Source organism: Musa acuminata, chromosome BXJ2-8 (genome assembly GCF_036884655.1).
Source record: "Musa acuminata AAA Group cultivar baxijiao chromosome BXJ2-8, Cavendish_Baxijiao_AAA, whole genome shotgun sequence".
In the NCBI taxonomy this organism is placed as follows: domain Eukaryota; kingdom Viridiplantae; phylum Streptophyta; class Magnoliopsida; order Zingiberales; family Musaceae; genus Musa; species Musa acuminata.
The window spans coordinates 47,120,228-47,134,310 of NC_088345.1; the positions used below are offsets into that span (position 1 = coordinate 47,120,228).

General features: G+C 37.7%; 3 protein-coding genes across 5 annotated transcripts; 1 reads left to right on the forward strand and 2 right to left on the reverse strand.

The window, feature by feature from the left end:
• Positions 1 to 5,596: 5,596 nt before the first annotated feature.
• LOC103995188 (auxin-responsive protein SAUR76-like) lies at positions 5,597 to 6,354 on the reverse strand. Its single transcript, XM_009415724.3, has one exon. It carries the CDS (start codon positions 6,195 to 6,197, stop codon positions 5,775 to 5,777), a length of 423 nt encoding a protein of 140 aa, XP_009413999.2. The 5' UTR covers positions 6,198 to 6,354; the 3' UTR covers positions 5,597 to 5,774.
• Positions 6,355 to 8,373: 2,019 nt separating this feature from the next.
• LOC135619785 (18.6 kDa class III heat shock protein-like) lies at positions 8,374 to 9,139 on the forward strand. Its single transcript, XM_065122116.1, has 2 exons — positions 8,374 to 8,707; positions 8,788 to 9,139. The coding sequence occupies exons 1-2, from the start codon at positions 8,456 to 8,458 to the stop codon at positions 9,046 to 9,048; spliced, it is 513 nt and encodes a 170-aa protein (XP_064978188.1). The 5' UTR covers positions 8,374 to 8,455; the 3' UTR covers positions 9,049 to 9,139.
• Positions 9,140 to 10,175: 1,036 nt separating this feature from the next.
• Positions 10,176 to 13,528, reverse strand: LOC135619783 (ethylene-responsive transcription factor 1-like). Of its 3 annotated transcripts, none has more exons than XM_065122115.1 (3): positions 13,146 to 13,528; positions 10,581 to 11,452; positions 10,176 to 10,476 (listed from the first exon to the last, which is right to left on the reverse strand). In XM_065122115.1, the coding sequence occupies exons 1-2, from the start codon at positions 13,402 to 13,404 to the stop codon at positions 10,626 to 10,628; spliced, it is 1,086 nt and encodes a 361-aa protein (XP_064978187.1). In that variant the 5' UTR covers positions 13,405 to 13,528; the 3' UTR covers positions 10,176 to 10,476; positions 10,581 to 10,625. The 3 variants fall into 3 exon arrangements, with proteins under 3 accessions (XP_064978187.1, XP_064978186.1, XP_064978185.1); XM_065122114.1 differs by having other exon boundaries at positions 10,581 to 11,488; positions 13,146 to 13,527; XM_065122113.1 differs by having other exon boundaries at positions 10,581 to 11,491; positions 13,146 to 13,527.
• Positions 13,529 to 14,083: the final 555 nt, after the last annotated feature.

Here is a 14,083-nt window from a genome sequence, read left to right on the forward strand (position 1 = left end):
TCGTCAACTACCTTTGTTATATATTGTCGCTCAAAGCCATTACAACCCTCCATTACACCACGAAGAGTCAACACCATTGTTATCCATTGTCGCTCGAGGCCAATATTATCTTTCATTGGGCCAACACCACCCAAAGTCACTATTGCTTATGCTGCATAATATTTTCATTGCATATTAAAATATTATTATTTGTTATTATTGATATTGATAAGTATTTTCGGATTCTTAGAGACAATGTTTTAGAAGGATCAAGATGTTGAATCTTAAATTTGTGATAATGAAATCTATTTATTAGACTAATATATTTTTGAGATGAATGATACAAGAAATATATCTATTATATATTCGGATCATCGAAGGAGCTAACATCGAGCTGGAGGATTGGTCGATGTGCTAAAGAATGAGCTTTGTGCTAGAGGTTCAAACATCATACAAGAAGGATCGAATATTATAATAGAAGATTAGATGTCATGATGAAGATGCTAATTATAGATACCAGCAAGCCAATCACGTGAGTGATAACATAACATGTTATCCTTTTGCTTATTATATTATTTAGTATTTTATTATTTTATATTATTTATTGTATGTATAAATATATTGTGATGTCATATATTTTTGCAATGAGAATCGGATCGTGATAAGATCATGATAATGAGTCTGATTCACCTTTAAATGCATACTCTAATAATCCTGATCATAGGTTACTTGAGAGGGACATCGAGATAACCAGATAGACTGGTATGTTGTATACCCGTCCATATGATAGAGGTGGCTGGTCTCATAGTTGCTCGTTTGGGGATATTATGGCTACAGTGCAGGTGCTCATTGGAGAATGAGTTAATTGATTGATCCGCTCGCTGAATACTGGATAGTTAATTATATCTCAATGTCAAACAACGATTTCGTCGTCCCAATGGTGTACACATTTCTTAGACTTGAGAGATACTGAAGATGTCCTGTATGAGTACTCAACTCTTTGATATCAAACTTATAGGTATAGAAGTTTCAAATATAATACAGTCGATTATCGAGAGTAACAACCAACCTTACGAGGGTTATTGAGTATCGATAGAGGATCATCCACTCTTGGTGTCATGAGATAAATATCCCATGTATTCTTACTCAAACAAATCCCGAGCCATGGTCATTCGAATTGAGAGAGAAAGAGTTATCCGAAAGAATCCGATTATAGTAAGACTTAAGGAGAAACCGTATGGGCATGATAGCACTATACCCGGTATACAGTCTTTGGGATATTATATAGATAAGTGACTAATACACGGTAACTAAGGACAGATAGATTTAAAAGATTAGATTCCCTTGTATCGTTTGGTGACTATGGCTTAGTAGCCTAGTATATCCACAGTCAATAAGTCGAGTGAATTTTTATGGAGATAATTCACTTAGTTAGAAAGAGTTCTAACATGTATGAGTCATGATCAGCTCGATATTAGGCCTAGAAGGTCACATATATATAGTAAGTGTTATGATGAGTAAATGTTATGAGATATCTGTCAAAGCCCTTATCTTATTAGATAAGGGTTAAGCTCCTGAATTATTGGATCATATGGATGAGATCCAAAAAAAGTAAATGAGAGACTATTAGATAGAGATCTACTAATCTAAGAGGCTTTGGTAGTTTGATGAAGATCTAATACCCAATATGGTATGATCTATTATGGTTAAGTTGATAGAGAGCCTTTATAAATTGGAGAGAACTATAGGGCTATAGGTTAAGGTTTCTTGGTTGTCACCATATATTCTCCTCTCCCCTTCTTCTCGTTAGATAACAAGTGTAGAGATTTGAACAACTATCTGAGGAGCATCTTCATAGCTCCTATTGTGTGGATCATCATTAGAGAGAAGGATGTTTGACCTCTTTTATCCTCTCCCACAGATATGTAGGAATTCAGGGATATACGATCTTCCTAGATAATACAATCTCCATAGTATGCGTAGTTTTCAGTTTCGTGGGTTTTTACGCACCAATCTTTGTAAGACGATAAACACATTTTTTAAAATTCTAAGATTTTATTTTATGTTCTTTTAATGCGCATATAATGTTGTCCCTAAATTTTCCCATAGAAGACGATATGTCTAAAGGAGCGAGTCGTAAGATATGAAGTCATAATAAAAGCTTCATGTTGTACTTATTAAAGTTATTGGATTAAAATTAAAGTGCTCTATGTCAATTTGAGTCAATTTCGAGCTAATTTTGAGCCTCAACTTGTAGTAACCTTTGGGCTAAGGTTTGGGTCAAAATTAGGCATGTTAGAAAGCTAGATAAGTGGCTTATATGAAGCATGGGTCGAAATTTTGAGTTAGTTGACAACATAAAAAGTGTTATACTATTGATGATAATACCATTTAAGACAATGATGGTACCACCTAAGATAGTGATGGTATTACTCAATTTAAATTTTACGATGGTAGTACCGTCGAAGTCTAGATTTATGGCTCATGTCAAAAGTTGTGATAGTAGTATCGCTCAATGTCAATGGTAGTACCACCTATATCTCGAAATTTTGATGATTTAAAATTTTGACTCCATATTTGAAGTCTTTTGGGGTCTATAAATATCTCACTTAGACTTAGTTGATGAAACATTCATTTTTAAGATAGTGAAATATTATAAGCTCTTATTTTTTTATCATGATTTAAGTCTTGTTCTCCTCATTTTGAGTTTAGTTATAATACTAAGTTGTAGGAGGTAAGAGATCTTTTATAAAAAAAACTAATATAAGGATTATCTCCCAAGTTTGAAAAAGAATAAAGTTGTAAAAAAAAAATAGTGGATCTTCACTCATTAAAAAGAAGATCAATTGTGAAAGTTGGTAATCTCAAGGGAAGAGGAATTAGAAATAGATGTAGGTAAGAAAACAAAACTACGATTTGCCTCATTTTATTTATCTTTTATTTATGATTTAGTATTATTATTTTTACTCGTAACTTTAACTTGATCAATTGAGTTTTTGAAATATATTATTTTCTCAATCAAATTTTAAAATTGATTAAAAATATTATAACACTAATTCTTAAGGGTTTATATTTTAAGGCCTATAATGAGAGCTATCCTCCCGGGCTTAGTTATATTCTAAGACTTTTATAGTGGGTAAAAGAAAAAAGATAAATTTTTCAGAGTTTATGTGAGAAGATATATAAGAGAATTTGAATTCACACGAAGAAGAATTTGATTTTTCTCTATGGACGTAGATAAGGAGTTATCAAACTACATTAATGTCACATCTAACTTTTTAATATATTCTTGATTATTAATATCTAAATAATTTTTATTTTAAAATTCTCCCTTCCTCCTCTCTAAGCGATATAAATTCTAAGAGATCCGTTATCAAAGATTCAATAAGGATGAGTGACACAGATTGAAAGAGTAAGAAGTAAAAATATTCTCTTTTTAGAAGGCATAAAAGTGGATAAAATACTCACAAGTTATTATTTGAATCGATAAGTATTTAAAGATTTTTGGAACTAGTGTCTTAAGAGATAAAGAATCCTAATATAAGAAGTTGTAGTGAAATAAGAAGATATAAAAAAATTATGATTTAATTCTTTTATAAATATCTTTTATATTTTTAGATTTTTGTTTAAGTACTCTATAGAGCCTCTTTATTCTTTCAGGCCTTAAAAGAAAGTTATCTGTAGGATTTTTAAAGAAGGTAAAAGAAAATATATAAATTCTTTAGAATTTATGTTAGAAGGCATATATTGTAATTTATCGAATCATATTAATCTTATATTGATTTTCTATTATATTCTCGATTATTATTCTTCGAATATATATTTTTTATTTTAGAATTCTCCTCTCCTTCCTCGTGACCATACCATTCCTACCCTTGTTATTGTTGATGTCGTTGTTCACCATCCATGGCTCCGCTACACTGCCCATCGCTTCCATGCCTTTGTGCTGCAGCTACCATTGCCACTACTGCTGTAGCTTATCGTCACCTTCGTTGTCATTTTAGTTGCTTGAAGCCGCTGCTGGGCCTTGCATCATTGGCCGTGGCCAATCGCCGAATGTCTTCCATGCGACATCGTCCGTGAGCAACAAGGCTTGCGTTGAGCCACCGGTGCAGTACCACCCAACGTCGCTGGTGCCGCTACCCATGCGCCGCTGTCCCTCGATGTTGCATCCCCAACTTTGACCTCGTTCGGCGCCACATTTACAGCTTCATCCACGTCCTCCACCATCACCCGCGTGTCATATCTCTAAGATGACTGTCGCGATATTCCAAGTCTGCCTCGTCGGCCCCAACATTCTAAGTTCATCGCATCTTCCACGTACAAACAACCCAAAGTCTGATGGATGTCGAGGATGCTTGTGACTTCTCAAGCAATCGACATTATCTCTTCCATCCGTACTCCCTAAACAAAACTATTTTCTCGCATTTGATGCGTCATAATAAGGTAATTCATACGCGACGCAGCCTCGACGGCCAATACATCCCTCGACGCTCGGTGCTCCTGACGTGGCCTTCCTGCCCAATGCGTCTCTCGATGATCGACATGTCGTCGGCAATGAGTCCCCTCACACTCGATGAGCCATAATCAAGCGGACAACCGATGTGACCGTCGTGTTTCCGTGGGTAACTCGTACAGAACACCCTAACAGGATTCTCGTGGCCAAAACATCTAGCGATACTCGAGCGAAAGCTTTGAAGACACTCTTCGATGGATTTTTCATACAGGTTATAGTCATCTGAGGTCCAGAAGACACACATTGCACTCCGGCATAAACAAGACTTCCTAAAGTATAATGGAGGGCATATGATACGATTGATACTTCGAATCAATCAAGACCCAACAGATAGAGCCGAGCAGCACAAAAATAAACATCGAGCTCATTGTGTTTGAACAATGATTTGTAGAATTCTTGGGGCCGAGACCATACTCACTCTCTCGTGGATTTATCCATTAGGACAACAAAGATCTGATCAGGGCCATAGGAGGGATTTGGGAGCCCCCACGAGGGATCTTTGTCCTGTTTTATTTACCAGAAAACCCAAAGAATCATGAAGCATACCATGTGCTCCTCAGACACCCACTGCGTGCACCGTCAAACCATGTGCTCTCTCTCTCTGTCTCTCTCTCTTTCTCTGTCTGGCTTCCTTTTGGATGCTCAGGACCTGCATCTGCAACATTGCATGCATGGCGATCTGCAGTGCATTCGCTTGCCCGACTTCTTGAGCTTCTTTTTGATGCATAGGTCGTGTGGATATCAAGGAAAACAAGCCAAAGATTTTGGTCCCATGATGACGGGATTATTTAGAAAAGATCGTGTTTCTCCGTCTAGTAGAATTGGTTGCAGTGCAAAGAAGAAAAAGGCACAAGATGGAGCAACAATGGCTAACCTAACCCTCAAGGAGGACAGCATAAAGTGGCAACAATGTCCGGTCTTTTCCTAAGCAAACCAACAACCTAAGTAGGAATGTGTTCATGATGTTTAGTCTCGTAGTTCTTTTCCTTGTGGTCGAGCCCACTTCCGGCATCAGTGCAATGCCAGCCCTTAAAAGTGATCTCACAGCTAATAGTATATATGCGTTTTGTTCTTTTCTGATAAAGATGAGGTCTCGAGTACTGATCATGAAGTCTCCTGTGGATTCATCGTCTGTTCTTGGTCGAGCAAGAAGCTTACAAATCTGAGATTGATAAGCACACAAACAGGAACAGATTGCGCTAAGATGTCAGAATTATTCTGTTAAGGCGATTGGGAGATGAACAAGATCTGATAATTTAGCTTTGAATCTAATGTGTCTTCAGCAGGAGTAGAAGTCCACCAGCTCGTCCAGTGAGTCCGGCGGGGGGTCGGCGTTCTCCAGCATCCACAGAAGGTGGTCGAAGAGCACCACCTCACAGCCCACCACCGTCCCGGCGCCGGTGGTGCCGCCAACTGACCCTCCGGTCCTCGCGACCAGAACGCGGAAGAGCGGGTGGTCGACGAGGTCGGACCTGACGAGGTACCGCCGCCGGGACTTGCCGACGTACACAGCGTGGAGCCCGGGCGGGACTGCGTCTCCGTTGAACGACGCAGACCGCCACGCCTCGTCCTCCTGCGGCCTCGACGACTGGCCGCCGCAGCCTCTCCCCCCGGTCGCGGAGCTCGTGATCCTGCTCGATGAATGCCAACGCTTTATCATGCATCTCAGCTTGCCTAGCTTCCCATTGCCGCTCTTAGCCATTAACCCAAATCTCCAAGTGTCTGTCTACGAGAGAGAGAGAGAGAGAGGCGTTGGGTGGAGGTTTAATAGGATGGGTGTGAGACTTTAAAGCAGTGAGGAGGAGGAGGAGGAGGAGGAAGAATGAGGAGCCCACCGGAGACCACCAATGGCGCATACACCACCTTCCAGACGACAAGAAGTGAATGAACACTGGGAATAATGGAGCCTCATCTCAACAACATACCTACACGACACAAATCCTTATCTTTCTTGCTGTCATTATTGAAGTCTTGAATCCGTAAAACAAATTATACCACTAACAATAAATACTTGTCATTGCAGATAACATATCATCACGATAGCTAAGAATAACTCTCATCCCAGGAAAGGGTGCAATGTTCCTGTCAACTCCATCCCTTCCTACAAAACAAAGGTTTTAGAGGCACAGAGTGTTGGAAATCTAACACAACATCACACAACTCATGAAACCTGTACGGTGTTTGATCTGTGGATCGACACCTGACACTTGACGGACATGAACAAGTAAATGAAAGAAATAAGAGTACTGTTATCATCTAACTTTGAGCTGATTCAGACAACAGAAAAGAACATTTCTTTTTGGAGCAGTCACATTAATCTAATGCAAAGGGGGGAGTTGTAGACACATGAGTTTGTCAACTTGTGGGATTTGATTCTATCAAGTGCTTAATTAAACATGATGGTAGAAGGCAGGCCTTTTTTGTTTTTTTGCTAATCAATAAATAAAAGAATATGGTGATTATCCTAGAAAATACCCATATTTTGGGTATTTCTCAATTGGTATTCTCATTTTAGTTTTTTGCCTCTAATTATATTTTTTTGACTCATTATAGTATTTTTGACTTATTATAGTGTTTTGATCGTCATAATAAAAATAATATAAAATTTAATTAAAAATATTATAAATAAGTTAAATAGAATCAAAATACACTAGAAACCACTTGATATATCATCAAATAGGTATTTATAATATTTAAAATTAATATCATCAAAATAAAAATAAAAAAAATTAATCATCACAATAAAAACATTGTAAAACCTACTTGAAACTACTGAAAATGATCTAAATGAACTTTTAATCTCAACCGAACCATCATAATGGTTTATGATTAATGACAATCGAAAATACATAATATAATATCACTTACAGTGTTTTTTAATAGTGTTTACAGTGTTTTTAATATCTTAATAAAAATACTATAAATATTATTAAAAATATTATAAATGAGCCAAATAAAAATATTGTAATCATCTAAAATTGGTAAAAGAAAAAAGCAAAAAAAATTTGATGAAAAAATTTTAAGGGGTATTTTGAATATTTGTAAATTATGGATATTATTTGAAAATAGATAAGGAGATTGCAAATCGAGATTACTATTTGCAATCTCCTTTTTGTTATTTATATTCTCATGTCAAGAACTTTGAATATTTCTAAGTTATATCTTTTAAATAGATGTATATATTGTCAATTTATAATTTAATTATTAGAAAAAGATTTTAATCTTTATCTAGAAACCTCTTTTCTTTCTTTTTTTATTCATCATTTTCTTCTCCTCCTTTTAATCGTAAAATGATAAAAAAAAAAAAAAAAGATGATGAAATGGAATGAACTAAATATCAAAAAGAAGGAGATGAGAAATAATTTTTAATATTATTATGATAATTTAATATTTTTAAAATTTTATACATTCTATAATAATCTAAAAGATAATATATTCTAGATAATTATATTAACTCAAAAGATGTCATATTCTAAATCTAGTGTAAACTATTTAGTAAGTTACATGAACAATAGGGAGAATCCATAATAATAGGGTGCATATGGCGATTATAAAATATATATATATAAATAAATAAATTATGAATAGAAAAAAAAAACTCTAAATAGTAAACTCCAAAAACAAAAAGGGGTACCAATCGTTAAATACAAAGAATATAAATATTTGTTTAGACAGTCATCAAAAAATAATATCATAATCTTTTACCTTATTTTTATTTTCAAGAAAAATGATAAAAGAAAATTTGAGAAGCGCAGATAAAGGCCAAAAATATAAGGCCCAGTCCCTTCCAGATTCTTCTGGATCATCCACCGGTGCAGGACACCTCATCACCTCTGGAACCTTCCTCTTCCCTCTTTTTATTACGGATCGGCACTTCTTCCCTGCCCTACAAGGACTAGCATCGAACAGGAAGCGCTCGTAGGCACGCACGCACGCACGCACGCACGCAGAGGAAGAAGGATGAGCCTGACGGCCGACTCTGCACTCTTCGACTCGGCGGTACGCCACCTGTTCCACCTCCCGGAGACGCTGGAGAAGCTCGGCTTCCCCGCCTCGGCCGTGCGGCCGCACGACGCACACCGCGGCAACGGCCGCGGCCGCAACGGGGAGGAGGGGGTGGGCCTCCGAAGCGCACCCGTCGACATACTCGAGAGCCACAAGGAATACACCTTCGTCATCGACGTCCCCGGCCTGTCCAAGTCCGACATCCAAGTACGTATTCTTCTACTCGTCCGCCACGATTTGATCCAGCTGCGGGGTGGCGATTTCGCTGACGACGCGCGTGGGTGCAGGTGACCCTGGAGGACGAGAAGATTCTGGTGATCAAGAGCAGCGGGAAGAGGAAGAGGAACGACGGGGAGGAGGAAGGGTGCCGGTACCTGCTGCTGGAGAGGAGCGCGCCCGTCAAGTTTTTAAGGAAATTCCGGCTGCCGGAAGACGCCAGCTCCTCGGGCATCACAGCCAAGTGCGAGAACGGTGTGCTCACCGTCGTCGTGGGGAAGATTCCGCCGCCCGAGCCCAAGACGAGAACCGTGGAGGTGAACATAGCTTGAACGTCGGGTTGTCCCGACACTCGTACGACTTCTAAGCGCTTCGGAGATGTAGAAAGTTGACATCTTGCAATGTTAGATTCCTGTTTTCGAAGATTGGCATTCCTAAAAAGCCCTAATTTTGACTCCGAAAAAGGACGTGCAAATCTAGGATGGGCCAACTAAACCGGGTTTGTGGGCTAATAATGGCCGGCCCAATTTACACCCGTTAATTAAGGCCCGTTTCCCATGAGGTGAAGTAGAAACATCTAAATTAAAAGAAAAGAAAAATGGTTGTAAATCTAATTAGCTTAACTCTTCAATTGTCAGGGCTTTTTAAGCCCCATAGATAATTGCTGATCTCTGCAAGTGCAGTAGGGAAATTGGAAACATTGTTTCCTTGTTCTGAACCCTAACTCTCTTCTGCAATCATGTTATTCTTTGTTCTCAAGGACAAATGATCTGAAAGAGCTTTTTCATGTATCTTATACACAGGGAAGAGCTGTAGATGAGCTATATTTGGTGTGATACTGAAGATTATCTCTCAGCTTTGCCTTATCCAATTATAGGCATGAATGCAACTTTGCATCACATATTATTGGAGAGGTGAATAGTGTATTGTCTGCCTTGGAGAGTGCACATATAACCCTAAAGGAAACTTTAATGTGCCTCTTGACCTCATATTTGTAATTTTTTTAATGTGTTTTTGAATGATTAAAGCATAGCCACATCTAATAGTTTAAAAAAATAAAAATAAAATATTAAATGATATACAAAGAAGACTAGTTATGTGTAGTAAGTAATATAAGTGCCTATTACTATATCTCAATTCAGATCTAACACTCAACATTATAGAAGCACTTCAAATGCTAAACAAACCATGTATATTTAGTTGAACAAAGACAAAGTTAAGCCTTATGAATTGCTAATTTTTTACCTCAGCTCCATATAGTTTGCAAGAAATGAAAATTATTTAGACAGAAGCAACAGAGAGACTATGATGGATTTTAGCAGATATAACCATATGTTCTAACAAAAATTCAGTTTTCTAAAAGAAAAAGGATAAGGTAAAAGCTTAAATGCCTAACAGATTTCAGCTCCCCAACAGCCTATGGTATGCAAGCTCAATCCATAAGAACAAAAACCCAACATAGCAAAATAGCAACAAGAGTCTTGAAGGATTGACTGTTTAACTTCACAAGAAAAGCACCATCATGTCCAAGCATCTCCAAGAGCAACAATGACAAACATAGATATAAAGCAGTATTTGTTCCATTTTCCACATAGCCACCAGACAAGTAAGCATAACCAAGTCTCAGTGTTTAACAGGAACATTTAGGAGGCAGCATAACATAAGATATTTAGCGCCGGGGATAATAGAATTAACCAAAGTTCCGATCAGTGATCATATATAGCATAACTGGTTCTCCGTATCGTCGTCAGCGTTGATTCCTGGAACGAAAACAAAAGAGGGACAACTGCTTTCAAAGAAGAGAAAAACGAGATATATACGAAATGAATAGCTTAAACATTTTGTATTCCTGTAAGACACTTACGCTTGCATCTCGTTTACAGAACCAGTTGTGAGAAGATGTGGTTCCTCAGTAATCACTGCCTGTGATTGGAAACAGGTCATCAAAGCTCCAGAGATCCACACCGTTCATATCCTGAGTCAAATCATTACCGAGAAGGCTCTCAATAGATTCATCGGAGCCCCCCTCCTGATAAGGTACTTGCAGAAATTTCAAGTATGATTCAAAATCAGCTAGCTCCTGGGAAATATTAGCAGCAGAGTTCTCAGCAGGCACCATTTCTCCAGCATTGTTTCGCAATTTCTTTGGCTGGGCACCTTCAGAGTATGCTGATTCTTCAGATTCAGTCATGGTTGGAGTAAGAATCGATGTGATCTCAGGAGTTTTAGCCTCGCCTTCCCTGCCATATTCAGAACAATCGAAAGAGTTGCTTCCCTGGTCAGAGTACAGGTTAATTGCAGGTCCATCAGTAGGTGGAGATGGTTTCATCCCAGAGAAGGAACATGTGTTTATGGATTGCTTGATGGGTCCCTTATCATCGATGAAATCAAAAGCAGAGTAGAAATCTTGATCTGGTTCATTCAGGTAATTTGTAAATTGGCTGAAGTTAAGCTTCTCTGATGGGTTCAGTTTAGGTGCTTTGGCTACATTTGATTTGAGGAGGCGCTTTTGTACAATTGGTGGTGCCTCATCAGGGAAGTTCACTTTGGCTTTCTTGCCACGGATACGACGGGCCTCTGTATCATAGGCTCTTGCAGCTTCTTCCGCAGTGTTGAAAGTTCCAAGCCAGACGCGAACCCCCTTACGAGGATCTCTAATTTCAGCTGCCCATTTTCCCCAAGGACGCTGCCGGATTCCCCTGTATTGATTCTTTCTCTTCCTTTTAGTAGACCTAGCTGCAGGTCCATTGAATTCTACAGATTTCAGAGTGACTGCTGCAGCATAATAGAATACAGATAACAAATTAGTGCGACAATATTTTGGACGAAAATTTAGACCACTTGGCCCCATGAGGATTGGGTGATGACCCGAATTATCTTATCATCTTAAAATCTAATGAAGAATATGAAATCACAGCAGAAATAACAAATTAAGAGAGTTAAGTAGAAAACATTGGGATGAAGGACTAACAAAGGATCATAAGTTTCACAAGGACTTTTTAAGGACACTTCTCCATCTTCTTAACTTATTGACGAATATGAGCTTTTAAGGATCATAAAACCGTAACCAAATAGCCTAAAACATCGATCAAGCAAAGAATGACTAATTCTCACCTTTGGTTTTCCAGTTTTCCTAGAACAAAATTATAATTATCCAAGTTTTGTCCAGGTGAAACTCATAGTTCTTGATTATCAATAATGCATCCAGGACAATAGTAGCAAATTGCAGGATTAAGAAGAGTGAATTAACTGGTTGGAAACCAGAAGAACGCTCAATGAACGAAGGTTTAAGGAGGGGCATCTCCATGTAACCTAGGCAGTCAATTGGTAAGAACGAACATTTATTTTATCCATAACAGCAAAAACCATTTCTATGAGATTGCAAGTAAACATGTTTTTCCTCAGATCAAACAAATCATGAGTCTCTTACAGGCCTCAAGTACAAATAGATCAAATTGACATATGTTTAAAGTACAACTTAAAGCAGAATCCCACAAGCTTAAATCTCATTTTTTTCACATAAGAAGTTATTGAATCCATGAACATCCACGACACATGATTCTGCTGATCTCTTAAAAATCACATAAAGTTCACAACATAATTCGAGGCAGAAAAGCAGGATTCAGAGTTCTTATACTGAATACCAGCTATTAATTTATGGAAACCTTGACGATCACCAACCTTTTTTTATGAGTGATAACATGTGTGAAACACAATGTTTTAGCATTGAATGATCAGCAATATTTGCATGGCCTTAATGGATGATTCAGTCTGCCGATTACTTGAAAAATAACAACCAAATTTACTTCACTAGAATTTGCAATGGAAAATAGAAGCAAAACTGGAAGCCCATTAACTATGCTGCTAGCAATCATTAACGAAGTCATATACAACTACTAATTATAGCAATGAACTTCACTGTATAGAAAGAATACGACGAAGAACGCAGACCACAATACTGAAAGATAATTACATATGTACATTCATACATTATTCTTCCCCGTGGAAAAATAAGAGAAAATTGGAACAATTAAGACAATTGTTGTCTCCAAAAAAGAAGGAAAAAATATCTTTACTGTTCAAAAATGATTCTCAAATCTGAAGTCACGATCGGAAGAAAAAAAAAAAAAAGATAAATGGAGACGAGGTGAAAAATCCGATCTTGGCTTATGAAGCTTCCAAAATGTAGAGTAGGATCGAATAGAAGCATAGCCTTCAAATCTCAATACAGTATGATCGATAAACAAGAGAGAAAGACCATATTTCTGATGGGATCTAACAAGATCAAAGAAAAATCAAATCATAGATATAGTGGAGAAATTAGAACATGGGAAAATCGTCAAATCCTAGTATCATTCTCCGACAAGAACAAGCAAAAAGAATCAATTTTTCATCAACGTAGCGTACAAAACTCCCAGAGCAAGGATACCTTTGGAGGCGAAAGCGAGCGGCTTATCCTCCACCTCGTCCTCCACTTCGGAATCCATGGACTCGTAGTCGAATTCCAGGAAGTCGGCCTCGAAATCATCCTCGGTCACCTCCACAGCCCGGCGATTGCCGCTCCTCCTCTTCTTCTTCGCCCCACTGGCTCCCCCCTTCTTCAGATCCGGCCACAGGTAGTCCGCGGTGACCCGCCGCGCCGACCTCGTTGCCGGAATGAGGTCGGAAATGATCGCTCCTCCGCACATCTTCGATCCTCACACTCCCCTCGACTCTTCTTCCCTTTTTCGACGACGCACTCCAAAAAAGGAGCTCCTTTTTTAGAACAACAGGGAGAGCAGTAGCAGCCAAACCTTCTTCTAAGAGAGGAAGAGAGAGAGAGAGAGAAAGATTATATAGTATTAAATTATTTGGAATTAATGACTAAAAACAAGGAAGAAGTATAAAATAGAAATAGAAATTATCAACCATGAAAACAAGTTAAAAATACAGTATAATACATGAGTAGGTGAGACCAAAATTCCCAATACATAAGCATATTGTGATGGCCAAATATAATATTTCATGGAGAAAGCTTGAGAAGATCACTGTCATGCCATCATTGTGAGAATAATACATTTATAATGGCTATAGGATGTTATTTGGTGTCAACTAAAGGCTATTTTCTTATAAAAAATCTCATTTAGAGAAAAATATAAATTACATATTTTTAAAAGAAAATTGTCTTTAAAACACTAGAATAAGGGAAATGATATGACTTATTATAACCTAAAATTGCTAAATTTGGACTAATAATTAAGTTAGTAGTGTGGTGAGGAGTTTCATACTGCAACTAAATGAGATGGTATTGATTCTGACTCAATAAATAAATGATCATATTTAGTTAATAAATCCCTAAGAATAAATGATCAAGAATTTTCATTTTAA

Bases quoted from the DNA above. Each gene is read 5' to 3' on its own strand.
- LOC103995188 (XM_009415724.3), bottom strand. From the start codon at position 6,197: ATGGCTAAGAGCGGCAATGGGAAGCTAGGCAAGCTGAGATGCATGATA.
- LOC135619785 (XM_065122116.1), top strand. From the start codon at position 8,456: ATGAGCCTGACGGCCGACTCTGCACTCTTCGACTCGGCGGTACGCCAC. The intron at 8,708-8,787 runs GTACGTATTCTT...GCGTGGGTGCAG, and splicing joins TGTCCAAGTCCGACATCCAA to GTGACCCTGGAGGACGAGAA.
- LOC135619783 (XM_065122113.1), bottom strand. From the start codon at position 13,404: ATGTGCGGAGGAGCGATCATTTCCGACCTCATTCCGGCAACGAGGTCG. The intron at 11,492-13,145 runs GTATCCTTGCTC...ATTATGCTGCAG, and splicing joins GCTCGCTTTCGCCTCCAAAG to CAGTCACTCTGAAATCTGTA.